Source organism: Coturnix japonica, chromosome 1 (assembly GCF_054131305.1).
Source record: "Coturnix japonica strain WE chromosome 1, WE-NBRP24, whole genome shotgun sequence".
Lineage (NCBI taxonomy): Eukaryota > Metazoa > Chordata > Aves > Galliformes > Phasianidae > Coturnix > Coturnix japonica.
Window position 1 is genome coordinate 113299957 of NC_140663.1, and position 24588 is coordinate 113324544.

General features: G+C 39.0%; 1 protein-coding gene across 11 annotated transcripts in view; it reads right to left on the reverse strand.

The window, feature by feature from the left end:
* FRMPD4 (FERM and PDZ domain containing 4) overlaps nt 1–24588 on the reverse strand; it is a 325110-nt gene that overhangs the window by 96386 nt on the left and 204136 nt on the right. For all 11 annotated transcript variants that reach the window (XR_014940584.1, XR_014940585.1, XM_085531752.1 and 8 more), the window contains exon 2: nt 20287–20403. Coding sequence is in view for 9 of the 11 variants with exons in the window: in XM_085531752.1 (XP_085387878.1) it covers nt 20287–20403 (117 nt within the window). In the remaining 2 variants the exon portion in view is untranslated. The remainder of the gene's footprint in view (nt 1–20286; nt 20404–24588) is intronic.

Consider the following 24588-nt stretch of genomic DNA (forward strand, 5'->3'; position numbering starts at 1 on the left):
CATAAATCACTTTGAAAAAGAGATGCAGTTTCCTGTCTATAAGCAGTTTTGTGAATTTAGCTCTGGACGAGATGTTTTCTGCAGAAGGAAGTGAATTGTGGAGAACTTTTTGTGCCAGTCAGGAAACAGCAAGGAAGAGATGAAAGGTTGAAACACATTATATTTTATTAGATCCAAAATAGCAACCAAGCTGAAAAAAAGAACATGATTCACTGAACATGGCTGCAAGTTCTCACAGAGACTGTTAACTGTAACAGAAATACGAGATTCACCCATGCAGAGAAGATGACAAGATCTCTAGAGAAAATTTCCATCAGAAGGTAAGTCAGTCTAAAAATCAGAGTCCATTGCGAAGGACAACTATCTACAAAAACAAGGACTCGAGTACTGAGGTGTGAGAAGCCTGAAACATACCCAGTTTTCAGTTAGTGCTGCCTGGCTGCTGCATTGCAGAGCAAAGTACAAGCTTGATCTGCCCAGCTTTGCATCAGCCTAACCTTCAAGCTGCTGTGGGAAGAATGTTACTGAAGCCCATGCTGCCTCACTGGAAACTGACTGTGATGAATCAAGTGCAGCATTCAAAGCAGATATTGCTGTGACTGCAGTGCAGGCAAATGCATAGAGGTTGCTATGTCAGGACAGGACCTGTCTTCCCATTTATTTATAAAGCACCTGACAGAAACAGGCAGTAACAGCAGCTGCTTTCACACCACAAACCTGCTGCTTTAGCTGGGAAAAATGAGTTTGTTTTAGAGCCTTACCCCTACCAGAGATCATGGTGTGAAAAGCTGCTTGCTCAGCTTTGTATCAAATTTCCTAACAAAGATAAATAAATGCCAGTTGAACTGACTCAAGTAGGTTTCAGTTCACCTTCTAATACTTGGGTTTAGGGTAGTTTCTATTTTCCTCACAAGTAACAAGAGACCTTGATCCAGCAAAATGAATCCATAGCACACTTAGCTAAAAGAAGTGTATTTAGGTCCCCACAATTAATTCAGCAAGCCTAATTAAGTAGATTAGGTGCTCAGTTACTTGCAGTTTGGTTTTGCTGCAAAACTAGAAGGATCTCCGTTCACATTCATGCACATCCAAGTGTGTCTGAGTGCAGAACTAAACACTAAAGCTATGGGCAGCCAGCTTATGCACGAAACCCCTAATCACAGTTTGACTATTATCTCTGATTGAAAAGTAAAAAGTTAAATCCTCAGTGACAGCCATGCACAAACATCACCACACCAAACCCTTTTCCACATTTAAAATGAGGAAGGATATTTTAAAGCTCAAGTGGCTGACAAAACAATGAAAACACAAAGAAGAAGAGGTTAAAAAAATTCAGCTGTTACCCCAGCAGTCATTAAGTACTGTGATAGTGCAAGTCATGGGAAAGGCAGTAAAATATAACAAGTCTGTATTGGTGTAAATCAGCACAACTCTGCTGACTTTAATGAAACTAAGATGACTTACGGCAGAGAATCTGGCTCTTTGTTTGCTATGATGACTGATGCCTAAATTCAGAAACATTATTCATACAATTATTATTAAAGTTCTACAACAATATATAGCACAAATGTAGCCTATGCAATAGAGCTGCATTTGTCTTGTGGCCTCATATTGCCAATGGCACTGATAGACATAATTACGAAACGAATAAGATCTCTGTGAATGCTAGCAATACAGTGTGAAATGAACACTCTAGAACTAAATACTGACAGTTGTATTTCAGGACAAATAAACATTATTTTACAGGACAAATTTTGATATAGTTACCAAGAATCGCAACTTTTAACTCATCTGATCCCGCTACTGAACTCAAAAGTTTTCATAATGTGGACTATCTATCTGCTTGTAACGCCTGACTGTATGTTTTGAGCATTCAATGATATGAAATATTAACATTCTAGATCCTATCTCTGGAAAATTCATAAGCAAAAAATGTATTATAAACACCAGACAGCATTTAAACTAACACTTAAGGAAAGTCATCTTGCATAACTGTAGCAAGAATTGTTATGGGTCAGAACTTGATCGTGACTCCATGCCACATTACAGGAAAAAAATAATACAGACAACACTTGCTCCATTCTCCATCTTTCCACTCCCCAGATCAGTCAGATGAGTTCTTCTCCATTTTCTTCTTCTCCTCTCCCATTTCCTAATGAATTTCCTATAGTCAAGTAATTCACATGTTCAGACACTAATTTCCCTATTTTCCTCAACAGTTTTCAAGCCTAGTGGCCATTCATTATCAGGACACATCTTTTCAGCCACATAATTTTCAGACACACACATTTCTTTTGGAGAATTCAATTTCCACAGTGTACTTACTTAGCATGGCTATTTCTAAAATTTGCAGAAGGCAACATCAGAAGTGACATCTCTGGCTAAAAGGCTAAAGGGTGACCTTTCAAACATCTTTTTCAAAGAATGGGAACTAGGCTTCGTGAGGACCTTTGGCAAAACAACTTCTGTTTTTCCAGGAAATGGCTGATGTTTGTCAGAACACTGATCTGCTCTCAGAAAAGTGAGTGGTACAAAACTTTCATGCCAGTCAATGAAAGTATGCAAACATTACAGATAGGTAACTAAAAAGGGTCCTCAAAGGTGTAGCATTTATTAGACATTTTAAAGTATAAGAACCAAACAGAGCCTGGTAATTTAATTCCAGTTTTACTGAGACAATTATGAACATTGTCAAAAATCTGTATTACTTGGAGTAGATAACCATGTACAGCTCCTGAAGAGGAAAGAAAGCACATACAAATAAAAATAACATAGTTCTTGAAGTACTGTTAGAAAAGATTCAAACACAACAATAAAGCCAAATTAGAATCCATACACTACTAGAAAAGGAGTTAAAACCTTTCTTCTAACTTATGACATATTTGGCCATCATTCTTTTTCTGAGTTTAATGGCTATTCAAAGAATTTGAAATTGCCTCTTCTTGGAACTACAGAACAAGCGCAGTAACACAAGGGAGTTTATGGAGGTTTTTTAATGGGTAGATGGAGGTTTAACAAACTGGCCATGAAAAACTACTGAGCATACCCAGAGAAACAGCTGCTTGTAAGTAATAGTGTGAGAAGTGACAAAAGTTGCAGTGGACCATGAGGGCTGGTTGGATTTCACAGGGAGGTAGGTTGGGGGGGAGGGGGTGAGTGATGTGAAAGGTGACCATGTTGGAGGGACACTCTGAGGACCCTTTGATAGGACTGGATTCATGATACTATGGAAAGCTGAGGTTACCTAGAGTACAGTGTAAGAAATACCAATTTACATACTGATATCACAAATCTGGAACTAAGTAAGGAGAGAAATTAGGAGTGCATTGCTTAACTGGGAGGAAATGAGTGAAGAAAAAGAGAGATGAAGGTAGATAAGGAAGTAAACTGGTAAAATGTGGAGAAGAAATTATCAAAAAGGACTTGTTTTATAGAGGTAAACTTCTGTCCACATCTGTCCAGACATTTTAATTTCTATTAAATCCTATTTTAATTGAAATAAGTTTAAAATAGATTGGATATGACTTTGAGAACTTATCAAGAGCACTGGTGTAATTTGTATTAGAATAAGGACATCACAGAATCACAGAATTGTAGGGGTTGGAAGGGACCTCCAGAGATAATCAAGTCAGAGATATGCTCAGAGACATGATTTAACAGAGGGTTGCTAGAGTTAGGGTACTATGGTTAGGCAGTGGTTGGACTTGATGATCTTCCAGGTCTTTTCCAACCTGTGTAATTCTATGATACTATGATACTAAGTCTAACCCCCAAATACAGATGACATTCGCAGTTAGAAAAAAGTGCAGTATGTGAAATACGCTCCAGAACATGATAAACAAGTGTTTTGTCAAGATCCAATACCACCAGTTGTCTGACTTCATTTTGCCAGCAATTATCTTAAATTTCTTGAGCTATGCTCTAAGTGAAGATCTTTCTTGGATGACTGTTACTGAGCTGCAATATCCCATGTTGTTGATGGGCCTCGTCAAGGAAATTGTTGCGTATCAACTGCCAACAAGAACATGCTATTGATTTTTAATGTAATAAAAGTCAATTTACCTAAGTAAATAAATAAATAACACACAGAAACTAACCAATCCACTACCACCACCCTCCCTCAGAAAAACCAAACAGATGATAACTAAAACTGTCTGAAAGTAACTTCTAGCAATCAGTGAAAGAACTTTATTACTATGGAGGATGCCTGAGCTACAGAGATGTTGGCAACTTGCACTGTGTACATGTTAAATGAATTCAAATTGTTGTTTCTTGAGTCTCTGGGGAGCTGTCAAACTAGCACATTTCCAAAGTGCTAGCATTTGTATTATTGGCAGTAAAAATCTACTCACTCAAAAATGTCACAACTCTTACATCATTTGATATATTTACCATAGCTATGCAGAAGTTCACACAGGCAACTGAATTCCCTAAATGGTACTTCAAAAACGAGATCAGATACCAGCAATTACTTTTTTATGTGGGTGGGCAGAATAGGACAGCCAACATAACCTGATGAAATTAATAACTCATCCCTGTTCTTATTGGGCAACTGTATGAATCTCTAAGCTGCCAACAAGAAATACTGCTGATACATTGAACTTGGCCTTACATTTGCAGCCCACTTCAGTACTTTTCAGTTTAATAAGATAGATGATAATGCATGTTTTCCAAAAAAAAAAAAAAAAAAGAAAAAAAAAAAAAAGAAAAAAGAAAAAACATTTTGATGATACTATGTAAAAACATTTAAGGAAAAGACATTTCCTGTTCTTTCAATGAAAGCATTTTTTTTTAATAGCTACAATTCATCATTTTATTTTTTTGACAGCATTTAGAAAACAGCATTTATACAGTAACCAAAAGTACTAGTAAAATAACATCTCCCTGAATATCATCCCATTTAAGTACTTTTATTACCCATACTTTCTAAAAACACTGATTTTTATTTCACTTTGTATGGGGTAATCTAAATTGCCCTGAGTGATCTGTCTAACGGAGATAATTAAATGTGTTTTATTAATATCCGTAAAAGGTTCCAAAGGCATGCAGAAGATTAAAGACTGGTTTGCAAACATGTTGCTCACATTTCACCCTGTACATGCTAAAGAAATAAGTGCAACTTGACTCAAACACAAAAGAGAAGGGAAGGGACCTCATCATCTGTAATCCCTTGCTATTTTACAATGTACCGTAACCTCCTTTAAATATCTACCAGTCATAAACTTATTTTGGATTATTCAGCCCAAAGCTATGAGTGCAAGGTTGGGAATGAACTCCACTGCTCTAATGTTCAAGGGTCTTCTCAACATTTCAATTTACTTATTCTTTAGTTCTTTGCCACACGTATTTTGTTTTGTTTTGAACAGTTCTCATTTTATTCTCCCTTGATCTTAGTTTTGCTATATTAAACCAATCTTTGTCTTCTAGACTCCTCTTACACACTGCGTTTTTCCTGCCCTAATCATCTTAACTACATTTTCTGTATTTGCTGCAGTTTGCAGTTTGTGCTGCTCTGAAGCACGTCTAGTCACAATACTTTGCTATCTCTAACACTGCATTTACCACTGACACAACCAAACAACATTTAGACATCTCTCAGATGATGATTAAGTCAATAAATCAAGAATCCTCTCCTCTGCCATTTTGAGCACATACATTAGAAAGATGCTGTTATTAATTTTAGATGCATGTTTGAATTTTACTGTAGTAATATATGTTCTCTACACAGAGGTCCCCATTCTTCCTTTGTTCATCCTTTATGATGCTAAAGAGCCACTTATAAGGTGTTATAACACTCTTGTAAAGAACAACTCAGGCTCACTTCGTGCAAATCTCACTTTTCTAGAAGGCTTCTGTGTTGGTCATTCTTTTTAACCTTGTCTTGCACATTCATTTCTTTTTTGCAGTGTCTTTACTTATGATGGTACAATTCACTGATGGGGTTATTCAGCTAACTATGCCTCTCTTCTCCAGTCTGAAGCTGCATGTGTACGATTTGAGACTTTATCAATCAGAATTTAAAACTCATGATTAAAAATCTCTTCCTTAAAAACATAATACACCTTCTACAGTTTTTGTTGTCAGCAGGAATCACTGTATGAATCACAAATGGATGATGGATACACATTTGTTAAACTCACACACAACTGTATGCCACCATGATGAAGGTGAGTCTGAAGGTATTCACTACTCCTTGTTTTCCCTGCTTCTCCCTTTGAGGTTCACTGAGAATAATCCTTATTTTCACAAAGACCCAAGTCTGATTTTCCAATAAAAACAACAATTTGCTGTTAGCATAAGCAGTAGTCTGTCTATAATGCAGCCATTGGGCGATCTGCACTTGCTGTCTTCCTCAGACATATCAAAGTAACTGTAAAATAGTGAAGTCAGATGCCAGTAGCAGCATAGTTGCAATAGTAGAGAGATCAGCCCAAGATGTAAAACCTGTTTGAGGAGCAAAATAAATTTCCAGATAGTTCATGATGAACTTTACAATAACCTGGGTGTAGCCGGCAGCCCAAATAACTTAAAAGCTCAGCAGGGCTTGCCTATGCTACACTGGGTTTTGAGAGGGGGCTGGGGGGAAGAGGTGGCAGTAGGTCTACTCTCCAGCAATTCATTTAATCTCTCCATACCCCATAATGGTGATCAGAATGGATAATACTGATAATGTCATTATAGCACCTCCCGATTTAAGTATAACCATAAAGCAAATGAGGACCTCAGTTTTACGTGACAACCTTCTGTCCAATTCTTTAGCTTTCAGCACAAATATCAAATCCACTTTCTAATTCCAGTAACAATAAGCTCTGTGGTCAGGTTGGCTTGTGCTGCTGGATTCCGAGCACACGGGCCTGTGGCATCCTTCCTCCCTGAGGACACCAGGGAAAAGCCAGCTGATTCCAAGCACTCTGTGCTGAAGTAGCTCACAGGCAAGAAGGCAGCCAATGCAGTCGAGCTTCCCTCCACAGAAAACCTTGTCCTGTCATGCTTCCTAATGGTGACCAGGCTTTCCAAGCAGCACCATGCAGAGCTGTATTGCCTATGCAAGTCACAGAGGCAGGCCTAGCACAGCAGCTGTGCAGCTATTACACATCTTGTTCAGGTGATAGGGTTCCTCCTTCAGGATCTGCATTCCTGAAGGCTCATGCCATGAAAGCAGCTGGTCCTATGATGTGCTCATTAGCTTGCACTCAATTAATTCTCTTCTGGAAACTAACAGGGCAGTTTTTAAGCAGACTAAGAGGATGGCAACATGTGGATCCCTCTGACTGGGTATCACTCTGCCTTTTGGAAATTCCTGGCCAGACACAGGATGACAGTCCAGGGAACAAAGTCCTTAGCTCTGCTAAGACTTTGTAAGACCCAATAAAAGCCCTATTTCTTACATCTATGATTTAACTGCAAAGTTGTGACTTTTCTGGGTGCAAAAACAATGTCAGGCTACTCTTTATGGCTTCCCTTTTCAGGGCAGACCATTAGCTCATCGTTCCCTAGTATGCTGTTAAAATGTTGGAACATGCATTTTAATAGGATGCTGGCAACAAGAGTCATGCAACAAAATCCCTGAATGTCATTACTATGAGCTGCCAGAATCGGCCCCTCATGGCCCAAAACAAAATGTCTTTTATCAGTATGGCTTTTTTCCAAGTCTCTGCTGTCCAGCCCAAGGCACTAACTGGATTAAACAAAAACAATAAGAACAGCAACTAAAAGAAAACTCTGTGCAAAAGGGATTATAAACAGGAAGAGAAGCAGAAAGTACCTCTTTAGACTTGAGATAAAACTCTGTTGTTCCCACCTGATCAAGCCTAGGGACAGCTGTTTGTAACACACTGCTTCTAACAAACTGTCTCTGGCATCTCATCAGTTGCTTCTTAAGAAAGTTTTCACGTGTATCCCTGACCTGCTGTTTTTTTATCCTATATATCATAATTAATTATCTCACTAGTTCTCCTTTCTATACTTGCTGAATACTTATTCCAGAAGCTGACTTCAAGAAGGTTTCTGCATATTTGTATGGAGAATGTATGCAACCATGACACATTCCTCACTATTTCCTACAAAATGTGTTCAGTATCGATTGCATTCTTTAGAAACAGCGATTTTGGGTATAACTGCAGTATTTATTGTGAATCTTTTAACAAAAGCTTTTCATCCCAAGATGGGGGAGTGAGGGTGGAAGGCAAAGGGGAACAAAAGAAAAAGGTTAAAAAAAAAAGAAAGAAAAAGAACAAAAACATCTAAATATCCAAAGAACAATATTTTAACTTCCTTTAAAGCTGAAAGTCCCAGACATCAGACAACTAGTAAAATGGAGGCAATGTCTTTTTGTAAGAGCACAGCTAAAACAGAGACATACTGAAATGAAATGAGCTTCAAAGAATCCATAGACTCAATCAAAACTAAACAAAATGCCAACACCAAAAAGCTGACATGGATGTCAAGTTCTGATTTCCACAGAAAAGATGCAGTTGGTCTCCTAAAATATTTTCCAAGCATGAAGTTTGCTCTTGAAGTGTAGAAAGCCCATCTTAATGCAGTAAGAATCACAGGATCCTCAAACTAACCAGAAATCATCTATATCATATCCTCACAGAATCCTCAAATGGCTTTGGTTGGAAGAAATGCCAAGAGCTATCAAGTTCCAACCCCCCTGCCACAGGCAGGGCTGACAACCTCCGGATCTGATACTAGACCAGACTGCCCAGGACCCCATCCATCCCTGCCTGAAACAACTCCAGGAATGGGGCATCCACAGACTCTCTGGGCAGCCTGTTTCAGCACCTCACCAATGGTATGCACAAATGGAAGGACACGGTGTGCACTCAAGAGCAGCTCTTGTGAGCTCAAAATACTGACCAGATATTCAGATAACAGAGGCAGTACTGAGGCTACCTCTGCCTACAGGATGAACAGATGCAGATCATTTGCACATTTAAGGCAGCTCGGTTCCATTTTTCACAAGCTGACAGAACAGTGTGACAGAAAATGTCCTCATGAATTGGATCTCACAGAAAGGCAGCACAGCCTACAAAAGATAGTGATTAATGATCCTGATTTAAACAAGGTATTTCAGCCTTATGTAGAAATGAGAGACAATCCCACCATGATCAAAATAGTTCTTGTACATTGAAATGAAAAGACAATCTGAAAAAGAGAGAAGAGGAAGAGGAAGAGAAGGGGAAAAGAGCAACCCTAAAACGTAAATGAAAGCTGAAAACTCCAAATGCCAGCAAATTTGCACTCCCAATGTTTTTCATACATACACATAAAAAGCTAAGAATAGAGCCATATGCAAGAAAAATTATGTTAGGATTGATTAATGCATCACTGTGTCTTCGCTGAATACCACTGTATCTATTTGCACTATAACTTAGTAAGGATATTACACATTAGAAATTGTACTCAGTGGCAGAGCTGCAAATGACCACCTCTCCTCATCACACAAAAAGGCAGCAGGAAGTTCACTTAAAAATTATAATTAAAGCAGTGTCATTTTTTCTGTTTAATTCTGTAAACTCTAGCAATGTTGTTTTTCAAGCTATTTGTATCATAAATAATTAGCCTCACCAGGTTTTAATTATGAAATTCTAAACAAATCCCACGAGCAAACACTTATCCCTATCTGTCTGCTGAGTTCCTATTTGTAATTCCAGCTAATTACTTCCTCTGTCGGGAAAATCATCTTCGAAGTCCCAAAATGCCGTGCAAGTATTTCCATCTCCTTCATTTTGTCTCCCAGTGTTCGATACAGAAAATGTAAATTCGTTTGGCTACTGTGGGAAGAGTAAGAAACTTGAAATAATCTCTGCACTGTCAGCATGTCTTTACCTTGTGCGCTTAATCCCCGTTACCATGGCAATATTTAATTGAACAGCCGCACAGTTTGATTGGTTTATTTTAAATTGAAGTTCTTCTGTGGAACTGTGCAGGATAGCAGTGAACATTAGATAAATGGCTTTCAAAATATTGCAGTGAGTCATACTGCCGTCAGTGACTGGATTAATTTGAGTTCACTTAAACTATTCCTTCACCTTAATCTTATATATATGACAACATACATAATATGAAGATTTTTAGCATTATATTTGGAAGCTGAGCATTTTGAGTGTAATTAAGCAGTATGTTATTGGGCAATTAAAACCTAAATGAGAATCAAAATTCAATAAGCTTTTGTTGGTAACATCAACTTGCCACGCTAAAACAAATTACCTCGCTGTTCCACACTAGCAACCCAGATAAGAATACAGTAGGCTTATATTTGATTTTCTTTATAGAATATTGTGAATATATTAATTTGACAGAAATGAAACCAAAGGAAAAATACAACTTGTTCATTGCTGGCATCTATATGCCTCAATATGCAGTTCAGTATTCTAATGACTGCTGGAAAGACATCAAATCATCACTACGATATTTCCTGGCATGACATAACATATTTGATAACTTGTTTTAAATTCTGCATGTATGTTGTGAAGAACTTGTCTATTTCCACTGTAGCTTTCAAACAGCAGCAACAAAATACTGTGACAATCCTCACCCTCTTTTTCTACTCTAACTAACCTCCAGCACATTTTCTTCTTAATGCTGGGGAATTTCACCCAGCCTCTACAGCAAAGGTCCCAGTTCCATCCATACTAAACAGCTTTACCTCATTTACTTTTTTCACGGTTGTAGCCACCGAGGCCTCAACATACAGTTTGCAATATCATGGTACCTTTTCAGTGTTTGGAGGGTTGTTTTTTTTTAGTTTTAAACAGACTGTTAACTACCATAGTTCTATCTCACTCATAGAATCACAGAATGGCTTGCACAGGAAGGGACCTCAATGCCCACCCAGTCCCAACTCCTGCTGTGGGCAGGGCTGCCCCCTACCAGCTCAGGCTGCCCAGAGCCACATCTAACCTGGCTTTGAGCGTCTCCAGGGATGGAGAATCCACTAAAAACTCAAATGCAGAGTCTCTTTGTTTGCATAACTGAAGATACCAGATTGTGACCTGAGATATGACCTATTTGTTTCTTAAAAGAACTACCGGACTCCCATACAGACTCCACTTTGTTTGACAGAAGAGGTATTTGAAAAGGAGACTCTAACTTGGGTTCTCATTCTCATGCAAGAATTAATTCATTTTACACTCTCTCAGGAATGGTAGCTTAGAGTTCTGATGTAATACTTATACAGATGCACTTTTGTGTGCAAGGCACAGACGAGATACTGTTATGCCAAAAGAAACCTCTACCTAGAAGCATGTGAATTCAAAAGAGAACTGATCATTTTGCCCTCTCAGCTTTGAACATGGTGAACATGGGTCAGGATACCCTGGGTTTTTTGTTTTATTTATTTATTTATTTATTTTTTCCCCAGTATCTTGGAATGATTAAGGTTGGAAAATACCCCTAAGATCCAACTGTCAGCCCATCACACCATGCCCACTAACATTATCCCTTGGGACCACTTCTCCACATTTCTTGAACAGCCCCAGGTACAGTGACTCCACCATCCCCCTGGGCAACCTGTGCCACTGCATCACCACTTTTTCTGAGAAGAATTTTTTCCTAACATCCTGAACCTCTCCTGGCATAACTTGAGGCCACTTCCTCTCATCCTATAGTTGTTACCCAGGAGTCCGATGGACTGATCTCTATCTCATTGCAACCTCCTTTCGTGTTGTTGCAGAGAGCTCCCTGGACTCAGGAAGATGTCCAGCCCTGTCTCCTTTGGTATAATTACATTCAGGCTACTCAAGGCAAAGGATAGGGACTGGACAAAGGCTTCTCTTCTAAGCAGTTCCATCTTCATGCATACCTTTTTGCACAGCTCTCCTCATCTTTTCAGTAAGAGGTATCCTCTCGATTCAGCAAGGGATCATTGCCTGTGTGTGCACAGGGGATTTGGAAAGGACAAGCCAGCACACACAAACTGAGCTGTGATGCTGCAGCTGGGTCCCAAGTCACTGCACATGAACTGGTTTAGGTACAGCTGCCTGGCAGCGCAATGAAGCCTCTATTCTTCCTTGCTCCAGTTAAAATAAAATTACCCCACAAACCGGCATCTCCTTGCCATTATTCCCTCCATTAAAGAAATGATTTATCCTAGTCAATATCATTTTGTCCGTCATTCGTATGCCTGCCCTATTTATGACTAGAGCAACAGTTCCTCATGAAGGAAGGGCAATTGTTAAAACATCATCTCTTTTCGGGCGGTTGAGCTGATTTCACAATGATTTCATTTTCAGCATGTGCCTGTTGTCTTAGGCAGACCACTGACACAAGCAGCTTACCGTATAATAACTCTCCTCTCCTTTCTCATTATTCAGGTTTGCTTTAAACAGCTGCTTGCGGACACCCATCCCTGCTGCTGCTCTTCTCGTCTCTCCCCACTGCCCCTTCCATCAAACACTCCTGTCCTTGAGCAGGTCAAACCCTCAGCAACAGAAAGCAACCCGAAAGGAGCAGAGTAGCACTCTTTCTTTCACAGCACACTATTCATATCAACAGCCCTTATAACTAACAAGGGAATACAAAAATAAAGAACAAAATAAGAATCGCCATACCAATCAGACCTGTTGTCCACCTGGTCCAGTATGCTTTCTCTGACAGTACCCGCTTCAGAGGAAGGTGCAAGAAACCTTGTAATTATAGAATAACCTGATTAATACAGGAAGTTTCGTCCCAGCCTTAGGCAGTCAGCAGCTGACTCACCTGCTTGTCTGAAACATAAGAATTTCCATCTGCTCTAATATTTTTTTAAAATCCTATGTAATTTAACAGTGGAGGACTCATTACAAATGTACATTTCTAATCCTGTTTTGAATCCTACTAAGCATTTTAGGTTTTACTGTAACCTGTAGCTAGGAGTTATATTTGCTAATTATATAGGTTGCACTATTTTTATCATTGTTAGACTGACTGCCATTCAATCTCATTGGATGTCCCTTTTAAGGCTGTGGGAATAAGTGGGCCAGAGAGTGCGATGCCACTGCCTGTTTGCTCAGCCTCTCACCTGGGAGAGGAGATGCTCAGAGAGGCAGCCTGCAGTCAGCCTTGGGATCAAGGGGCATTACCTGGGATGAGGACAGCTGCATCCACATCACCAGTCTAAAATAGACTGAGAAGGAAACAAGCCGTCTTTCTGACACCTTGCCTAAATGTAGACACTCTCATACTGGCCTGGGCGGGACAGAACAGTAGCAGTGATGCTGCTCATTTTTTTGCAAATGTTATAGAAATCCTGCAGCCAATCCAATCTATATACATATATTTGTATCTAGAGGTGAATTTATGCCTTGTATTTAGCAAAGTGCTGTAGCATAATACCTACGGGCTAGAAGGTGGCTTCTGTGGGATGACACATTTAGTACAGTCTCATGTACTAAAGGTAGACCTCAGATACAAATAACAGTGGCCTTTTCAAAACCCAGGTAGATGAACAACCCTGTAACCACAATCGAGGCTTCCACTACATGGCACATGCTCTGTTTTCTGAACTGTTCTAATAGAGCAAACCCCAGAGAAATACTCTGATAAAGGACTGAACTACCAGCAGGCACATACAACCTGCAGACTTATGTAGAAGAAGGTTGAATGAGTGATATTAGGGAGGGAAAAAAAAAAGAGTAAGTAAATGGTTTGAACTGATCCTCTTCTGTGCTTATTTATTTTGAAGTAAATTGATTAGCCTGCTGTGAGCCTCATTTTTGCATCTGGTATAAATTAGCGTCCTTAATAAGCAGGATGCTTGATTGATACTGTCATTAATATTATCAATGACTGCGTTCTGTCATCCCTCACTGCTGGCCAGCTCTGAGAACAGTGCGTACAGGGAGGAGTGGCTGCCAGACAGGATGCATGCAACACATATTGAAGAACTCCACCGTTCAGAAAATGTGGATGAATTTCCTCTTTGACATAGAGCAAACAGTGGAGGAGTGAGATACAGACTAAATAAATAGGTAAGTATTTGAGAATAGGAGAACATCCTATTATGTCTTTGTGGCTGGACTAGATGATCTTAGTGGTCTTTTCTAACCCTAATGATACTATGACTCTATAATAAAGAAATATAGTACACAGCACGCTTTGAGATAGTATGAGCTGCACTGGCTAATAAAGAACACAAGCATCTCACCTCCAGTTTACGGATAGGACAAAAGTTGTCATACAAGAATTTCATAGTAACTTTGTCAATGAAGAAATTGGACAAGCAAGGACAAACATAATGCAATGATTTCACGATCCTGAATTCATGGAGCAAATAACATTATCTGAAAAATAATGTATCCTAAGGAAAAAAACATTTTCAGAGACTTCTGGAAGAAGCCTGAAAGTTACTAAATACAAAAACACCACTAAAAAGCACCAGCAGGCACCCAAAGATGTCAAAATATGTACTGCCATATTTCAACTGGCACAGCAACCACATCATACAAAAAGAACAAGAATTATTTGAATGATAGATCAACAAAAATATCAAAAGACTGAATACCTCAGGAGTTAAATAGGAACCAAAAGGTCGGGACTTTCCATGGCAGCAAACATTACTTCAGCCTGTGCCTTAACGTGCCATTGCAGAGCAGCTTAAGGCAACACAATCCTGTTGTCACCCTGTCTTCATATCAGTCAGGTATTTCATTGTGTCACCTTACGGCATTTGCCATGCACTGAGCAGCAGGTTGAACCTTCTGCTTTCCAGAGGTTTCTTCCATTCTCAATTATCCCACGACTCTGCCTGACCGTGCATAAAACTGGCTGAGGTTAAACTGACATAAAATTCACTGCTTTATCCACAGGATTGATTTTTTTATTAGTTTCTGCCAGTTTATTCCCCTCTATCAATTCCTCTTCAGGTCCGATGAGCATTAAAACTGACACAAGGGGAAGGGTGAAACTGTGCAGGTCAGACAGTCGGTAAGATCACAGCAGTGGAAACTTAGGCAAGCTGAAATTGCCATGAGGCTAAACAAAATGGACAAAACCAGCCAAAGTGCTCCCGCTTTGCATATCCCCCTGAAACCTCCAATCATGCCAAACACATTCTTATTAAGATTCATGCTTGTATTAGCATTGAAGACATCTGTCATTGCTATACACCACACAGTATGGGTAATAAATGTTTAGAAAATGATTACGTATACACTGCAAAGTATTTTGCATTGAAAGTCTAGCTTAATACAGCCTGTGCTGTATAGAAATATGCTGGATAAATACAAGATGACTGCTCTTCTCTCATACTAAAATGAACGACTTATCTCATAAAGCTATTTCAAGTAAAAGTAGCAAGTTTAAAGAGAACAGGTGAAATTTTGAAACTTTAATTTAGCATGGCGTAAACTGAAGAAAAGTATTTTAGAGGTTTTCAAAATGACCCCAGTTGTGCCATTTGTACAGAGAGATAATGAATCGATAGTGACATTCCAAAACATAGTGATAAAAGACTCTTCTCATAGTTCTACGTTAGTGCTGCCTGGCACAGGGAGTCCCACTGATCAGCACAGACCATAGAGGCTTTTATAGGTTTGAAAGAAACCAAATTTGCGTCAGCAGAAAGAATAAACATCTCTTCACATTCTCGCCTTAAAGCCTTTCCACTGACACTATATAATTACTTCTCATTTCACATAGAGATTCTCCTGGATTCTCTGTTCCTCCCACAATTTCAAAATTACAGTATGTCTACTTGCAGCTGAATGGATACGTACTTATGGCACTAAGTAAATTATTTAACTAAAAAGCAGTTAATGTTGCTATGAATTATGTTATTTGCTTGCCTAGAACTTGTGTGCACATTTCTTTGTTATAATACCTGGTTTATACAGCTTTAATCAAAACCAAGCAGAGGATTTGAATTGCTTTTTCTCCCTTAATGTGATGCAATTTGTTAATCTGTATGGCTATAAAAACCCTTGGAGACAATCTGATACGCTATCACACTGATCTTTCCTCTTCCTTTATTGACATAACTGTCAACAGTCATCTCACTATTTCATTCCTAAAATCCAGAGGCAAAAGAAAAAGGGAAGAGAACCTAATACCATTTTCATTTACATAGTTTCATTTAGTGGTAGCAAAAGTAGTTGTTTTGAAAACCAAATAGGGCTTTTCTTTAGCCAAATAATTAGAGGCTGCGATGACAGCTCCTGTTTTTCAGATAGTATGACTTCATTACAGTTGGAATATGTTCAGCCTTACTAACAAAACTGTACATCACCTTTCAATACAGACAACTGCAACACATTGCCATAAGGTAATTTAAATGGGTACAAATTTGATGCTAAATCCCCAAACAGATCTCAAGAGACACTGCAAGCCTGATAAATTCTTGGCTTTGTACAGGCTACGCTTGGGGATTCTGGACATTACTAAAAGAGCAACTGTGACACAGAAATATGTGATAGCATAGAAGCTAGAATTTTACATCCTTGGCTCCTTCCCTGGTTATTAATGCAAATAAAAATTTCCCTTCTGATTCTTTGTACAGAAAAGGAGCTCTTCCTAGTTTCCCAGTTATTTAACATTAGAAGGGAGAGCCGTCTTACAGAGAGACTTGGCCAGGCTGGAGGAATGGGCAAGCAAGAGCTGTGTGAAGCTTAACAAAGACAGGAGCCAGGCCCTGCTCCTGGGACAATTCACCCTAAGAGCCCAGTACAGGCAGGGATCAGTGTGGCTGGGAGCTGCCTTGCTGGAAGAGACGTGGGGGTCCTGGAGTACCACAGCTGAACAGCAGTCAGCAGCGATCATGGGATGCAAACTGCACCCTGGGCTGCACCAATGGAAGCTTTATCAGCAGAGATAGAGATGTGATCATCCCACACTACTCGGCTCTTGTCAGATCACACATGGAGCACTGTGCCCATGCAATCAAAAAAAAAAAAAAAAAAATAGATGTGGACAAATAGGAAAGGGTCCAAATGAGACCCAGAAAGTTGTTCAGAGGGCTGGAGAAGCAGTCTTCTGATGAAAGACTGAAGGAGGTAGGTCTTAACACCCATGAGGGGACATCAGCATCCTATTTAACACTTGAAAGCTTGCTACAAAGAGGACAGAGGATGTCTCTTCACAGTGGGCCACGTGGAGATGATAAGGGGCAACAGATTCAAGCCGCGCTAAGCAAGGCTCTGTCTTGCTATCAGAATGAAATTTTTCAGAGTGAGAACAGACACTGACTGGAACAACCTCCCCAAGGATGTGGTGGAATCTCCATCACTGGAGGTTTGCATCATTTAAACCTTGAGAGACTTTATTCCCAGATGCCAGTTTCACACAAACTAGCCATCCTACAACCTATCTTTGTTATTTAAATATGCTTTGATTAATGTCCTTGCCTAGGACATGAATGTTCAAATGCAATTTCATACCTGTGCTTTGCAATGCAAACCATCCCTTAGTCCCTCACTACTACTGTACTACAACATATTTTGCAGTGCAAGGATCCATTGTTTTGATTCAGTTAAGTTTTGGAAAGAGAACTAGAAGAAGAAAGAAATGTATGAAGAACATACGAACAAGGTAACACCTAGATAAATGGGTAGCTCTTCCAGAAGATATTTGCAAAGCAAGTGAGGCTTTTTTAGCACAATTAGGCCAAAACAAGATACCATAAGAAGAAATGGTCTCAAGTGACAAGGCAATAAACACAAACACTTATACCCACAGACATGGAATTAGGTCTGAAAAGTTTAGATAAAACCGAGGTTAGCAATTAGACCTTCTCTGCTTGATGAAAAAGTAACTATTTCGGTACAGCTGTAGTTAGCAAGCCAAAGAAAAGCTTTCCTGAGGAAAAGTTTTTCTCACATCAGTCTTCATTTTCAGAGTGAAGGTCAACCAACTGGATATGTAGGAAGATTCTTGCTTTCTCAAAAATCCTTGCATCTGAAGTTCAGGAAGTATTTACCTCTAAAGTATGTTGTATTTTTACAGCACTTACTGGTGTTAGTCACTTCAAATATGTGAAAGAGAACAACTGTTTCTGTTAAATTTCTGAAATAATACCACGTAAATTATGTAATGTATGTATTACATTGCTTCTGTTACATATTTTAAGCATAAAGCATGTAATTCATCAAGTGACAGTTGCCATCAAGCTTATAAGTTTTTCCTGCCCCTAGAAAACTCACAGACTGGAAGAAGAGGGTTCAGAGGCAGAGGGTTTTTTTTTTTTTTGTGATCAATATCAAGGTCATCCTGAAAATGTCATTTTCACAGCAAATGTCATGCTGTGAAATCCATGGTTTTTTACGACATTCTTTTTGAAATCCAAGGCTAAGATCTTGTCATTGATTCTTCTATGATTCGTACGCGCAGTCTACATTCAGAGATAAATGGCAGCCTAGGGCGTCAAAGCGAATTGTGAGCAACACCTTGCAGCAACACAAAAAACACCAGAAACAAGCTGAAAGAAAAACCAAAGTAACACCACCAACAAAAAAAAATCTGACACTGCTTTTGGCATCATTTGGCACTGCCTGTTTTGGAATCTTTTTCCTAGACTCATTTTTTCTCCATTTAAGAGAGGGTTATGGCACATCAAGGTACTAAAAAGCAATCCAAAAACCCAAACAAAATGATCATTATCATTTATATGTTAGAAAATGCTCACAAATTACAGAATTAATGACAATTAATGCTTTGCATTCTGTAAGCCACAGCTGCTTATAGTTAGCCTAGTAGAGCATCCCGTTATGTGACCAGTGAGAAAAGTGGTAGAATCCAATGTGGTGCCTGTCCTCATAAGCTGGATATTAGTGTTCAGATGATTCTCAGTCAGGCAGGGGAGAACACAATTAAATTCTACAGAAAAAAATCTAAGCCCCAGAAGAGTAGTTTCCAATATTGAGAAAGACCTACTGCACTTCAGGCAGTTCACAGTTACTCATGTCTACGTTTGCAATTTGTAGTGGTGCAGGTTCCCTCAGTAATTAGAGTAACAGAAGTAGCACAGTCCCATCAGCACAGTGCTTTTGAGGCTCACCTATGCTTCTTGACAAGCCTAATTAGTTCAGGCAGAAAATCTATGCTAATATAGCTATATTGTGCATAGCACTCAGCAGCACATTGCCCAGCACTGCACTGGATTTCTTACAGACAAGCAGAGCAAAATACTTCTAACAGAAAGAATGCAGCATTTCAAAGTCAGCTTTGAGCCCTCATTAACATGGACAACTTGCTTCAAATTTGGACATGTTTGAAATTTCCCTAAACCCTGAAAGCCTTACCCTGGTTGCTTTCAGGTTACCATACAGCTACAAATACTGCTTTGACTCCATTAGTAGTTGCCTCTAGGGAAGCCAAGGCACACACTGGGCAAATGGGGGAGGAATGCAAAAGAAAGGAAAGGGGATCTTACCCAGTGGTATTATTTTTGATTAAAGATAATGAGAAAATTTAGGACGCTTTAATGGTGAAGTTTAAGCAAGTCTGATCCTTTTACTATACTAAAAGAAAGAGATGGAACTCTCAAGTAGGAAATTTTAAAGCATTAGCAAGTCTCTAATCCGAATGATAAACATAATGATGAATTAATAATTGGGGAAAAAAAGTCAACAACAAACATCCCTTCATATGAGCAGCCAACCTTAAAATGATATATAAGTGCAAGTAACAAATGCTGCAGCACCAAGATGTCATTCTGCTAACTTACTGCCTCCTGTTCTTAGCAAAGAACTTCCAAAGCCACAGAAATGTACTTGAAGAGCAAACTGTATTTTATCCAAGCCATTTAAGTAATTTTAAGAATAATTTACTGGGAAAAGGAAACCCAATTTTGTTTATGATAAAACTGTACTGACATTTATTTTGTCAATCTTTAGATACAGAGTTAAAAGACTATGGGTAACCTACGAATTAGAATAGTAACTATATAGGATCAAAATAAGCATCTTCTTATTACTAGTATAATGAATATATTAGACAAGCTACAAGTGCTCACATGGCAGAAATGGAGGAGAGTACTTAATCCTAGTCAAAACTGACCTTTTATCTCAGTCTTTAAACATGGCATTTTTATTTCTATTTTTTGTTAATGACATTTGTTGCAATTCTTCAGTGAATTACAGGTCCTTATATCAGTCTTTGCTTGGGTAAATTAAATAACCAAGTACCAAAACACTGCTTAATAAAAGACGAGGCTCAGTGAAATACAGTCAAAGCTATCAGTTAGCAATAAGACAAAGCAGTGAAACAAGAACTGTATAAGGCTGAAATTTCAATTAGGGTCCCAAGAATTGTCAGAAGTATTGCTGTAACACCATGCTATGGTGTGCACAGCTCCCACTACCCGCTTACTTGATGAAGTAGTCCCTTCCATCTCTGTTTGCCGTCATCTCCCATCCATAAGGTGTCCCCTGGTTCAAGCTCCAGGTCCCTGACGGATGAGGCCAACCTGAAGACTTGTTCCTGTGGCTGCAATTGAAGGGAAGAAAGAAAAGAATGTGTGACTTGTCTGTTTTATTTATTCTTTACATCTATTTATTTCATGTCATTTGCTCAACATCTCAATACTTTTAAAGTTGTGAAAAATACAGTCAGAATTCAGGCAAGCAAAAACAGGCCAGCAGGCCTACTCATATCTGTAATATTCTTTAAGAAAGTGGAAAGAATAAGACTCCCACTTCCAAAGGTCTTCAAGCCTAAATGTTTAGCAGTTGAAAGTTGTTACACATTGTCAGTCCCAAGGACACAATACTCATTTGTAGTAATTTCCAGCACAGGGAAGGAGGAGTAGTTTCATTCATTGCCATCTCCTGTTCAAATGCCCAGGGACTGGTACCAACACCTGTTCTCACTGTTAGCACTTTTGCCTCCTATGACAGAATGAAAGACCGCCACACGTTTGTGTACAGATACTAAACCAATTCAACGTGCAAATGTTGATCACTACTTGATCACTATCCAGTAATCCCTTCCTCCAGATGACGTCTGAAAGGCTGCAGTATCTCTGAGCACACAGTCACGTATCACTGCTCGAGCACTTTCTGCTATATCCCAGTACCAAGTATGCACCATGTCAGGCCATCTTAAATTAACCAGCAGCTTTCAGAGTTCACTTAACTCATAGTAATACAACAGCTCTCTAAAATGAGAGTATTTCTCCACAGGTCTTATAAATTCTGTGCAGTGTGATCTTCTGACTCCATACACACACACAAAAAAAAAGGTACTTAGCAAGAATCCTCCACAGATTCCCATAGGAAATCCAAACATTCATACAGGGATTTTGCCCCTCACTTGCAAGAATTAAGCTAGATTCTACCACATATTCACACTTTTGCTGTGGGACTTACAGGAACAGAAGGCAACAAATAAATCTGTCAGCAAAATTAATCAAGTCATGGATAGCTGTGTATGATTCAAAAAGAAAACAAATTGGAAAATGAGGTAGAGTAACCAACAGCGCTAAAGACCAGCTGACAGCATGTCATAGGCAGCCAAGACGAATCAGCAATGAGTATCAACTACAACCTAAAATCTAGAAGTGCAAAACAAAAGACATAAAATAAGAGTATGTTTTGAAATAGCCACCTTCTCCCTCTCTTTGATATGCCCATGAAATATATTACTGCTTAGTTTTACTTGCTGTATTTATGTTAAATTCAAATACTAGCAATGAACATATTATCTGTTCTCCTAGATAGAGATGTAAAAATTTCATTCCTGTAGAGGAACAGAAGGTAATATAACCTGGTGAATGCATTTGTGGAAGAACAGAATTGGTCTCTGTGGAGAACTCAACAATTCATTGCAAATTGCTAAACTCAACAAAGTTGTACATAGTTAATCTTTCCCAAAGGAGGAATGCATCATTAAAAACAAACTAGCTGCTCCCCCTCCCTCTTTATTTCAAGGATTAATCACTACTGAGAACAGATAGGGTGCTTCAAAACATAATTTACATGTAAAGTAGAGCATTACAATGAAGAGCTAGATATCATCTGATTTACCAATTACATTAAGTACTCTTTCTTCTAGGAGTAGAAAAACATTTCTGTTAGCATATTCAAACACTGCTATTTGCCATAGGACAGGGCCTAAGTCTAATATTTGAACATGAGAGAAATCTTAATAAAATGACAGTTACTCATGGTGAGCGGAACGCGTAAATGTCAAATATGCTACACTGCCTTGGATAGATGTAACTAACACATTCCTGATCAAAGAAATTAATTAAAAAACAGGCATCTGAAGTAAGAAAACAAGGTTTGAAGCTAAATATTTTCAACAGTTTCTCATAGAGATTCATGGAAAGTTAAGCTTCAGCATTCATGCTTCTCCTTATACTTGACTGAGGGACAAAACGAGCCATCCTACAACCTAAGAATGACAGCTTAACTATCTCCCTAGAATTCAAACTACACTTAAGATTGTTTTGGACCTGAAATATTGTAGTTGGCTAAAAAAAGAAAAGTAGAAAGTAACATATCTTATCTGGATTATAAAGGCATACCCATACATTTAGTACTTTTCAAATTAATTAAAATACATTTTACAGCCCCTGTGTCAGTTACTCTATCAGAAAAAAAGGGCACAGGGACACTTTTAAATTTCTGTGTAAAGCACATCAAACTTCAATTACAATAGAATGTGTAAGAGTCTGCAACAGTAGTGATGATCAATACTACTTCCCTCTGCATTCATACTAAGGGCTCATCTTTGTATGAATTATAACTTCAGCGGATTTTAAAGTAAATTTAATTCCCCTGAAAACCTCCCTTGAGCCCTTGAATTGCTATTGATGACAGAAGCTTTCATATAATGATGGGTACTAACTGCCTTACTTATCTACAGATACAGACATATTTTCTCCAGTCCTCCAGACTTTCTTACAATCAGTGGGAAAGAAATCAGCATTTGATTGCATTCACCTGTCTGTCTACCTGCGCACACCTAAGATGTGGTATTAGACGAGTACAAACATTGAAGTGGCTCAAGGCTGGGGAAAAACAAATACCTGACTGAATGCTTTGTTATAGCTGTTTGTACGATTCAATAATCCACACTCATGTCACATCAATAAAACAAGATTTTTTCTTTTCCAGCATACATGAAACTCAAAGGTGATTAGCAGTGGTGATTTCCAGCATCTCAAACAGTACAGCCTCAAAAAAAACAAGACAAATCCCATTATTCAACCCACTTGCTGAATGTTATTCTGTTTGTCTGTGAGGATTCTGTTCAATGGACATTGCTGGGGCAAAAGATGGCAAGGAAGAGATCAGTGCTTGAAAGAATATCAAAGCCTCTTGTAGGAAACCATAAGAAGGCCAGACATTTCACCCAGGAAGAGTACAAAGCCATTTTGGCAGGCTTTAAGTCAGAGGAGGGGGGAGGGGGGGGCTCGCTATTGAGGAAGACCAATGGGAGATTCCAGTACAAACCCTGCACACGATCTTGGATAAATGCCTCAGCTCTCTGATCACCACTTGCCATTCCTTGCCTCACAGGTAGAGGAGGAGGAGCACACTAAGACGGCCCAGGTCTCTGACAGATGTTTCCCAAGAATGGAACGATCAAGAAATACAACTTCTACCCCAGCAAGCCTGACTCTGTAGGAAGATCCATCCCAGCTTTCTCACTGCTTGCTGTCCATCACCATCCCTGCTCTCTGCAATCACACCTGCTGCTGCAGCATGTGCCACTGGACAGCTCTTAGGCAGATAAATTCACTGTAAAAGCCTAAGCCAGTATCATGCCGGCAGAGTTCTGAAAGCAAGGCAGCAATATCTACAGCATTGCATCAGCCCTTCCTCTTATATCTTGTGGTTATAGTAGAAAAACAGATCACTTTGAACTGCTTCACACTGAACAATCAATTCATTAAATACTTCAAGTAGCACATAAGGAATCAATGTGCCGTGTGGAGGCAGCATCATACTGAGAATATAATAGCTACACCACAGCAAAGGTCTTAAAGTCAGCCTCTTTGCTACTCCATGCCTGAGGCATGGCCGAAAAACATGTTAATATGTCAAGTCTTCTGTATTTGACATTAGCAGTATGCACCTTATACAGCATTCAGAACAAACTCAGCATAAATCACGGTGCAAGCAGGGAGTGAAAAATCAAAACTAGAACAGTTTCAATATCTAAAGTGTACTATTAGAGCCTACTGTCAATGGCATCATAGATAGCCCAAAATCAAAAGCAGAAAGTAACATTATTGTTATTTTAAAGAAGTTTTAAAAAATCAAATATTTAAATCTTGTGGAGAACCAAAAACAAAACATAAACTAGATTCACAGATCCAGACAATAAACATGCAGTCTTGCCCAGAGCTTATTTTCTAAATTAGAAACTGGAGATTCTTCTCAATAGATCTCTGCTACAAAAATCCTGACAGACTATTTAATTAAAACACTTTACAGGCCCAAGCCTGTAAATTTTCTTACAAATGTAATGTTTCCCTGCAGTGGTGAAAAGGAAGCTCCCAGCCTGAAATTTTCAAACAACACAAAAAGCACTGACACAAAGCAGCATTCCCACCCTCCTGTAATCAGTCCTACTTCACATCACAATTGCTCCTGTGCTGACACAAGTAAACTAGACCACCTTAAAATTAGTGGCTAGCTTTTCATTTGGGTTCATCCCTGC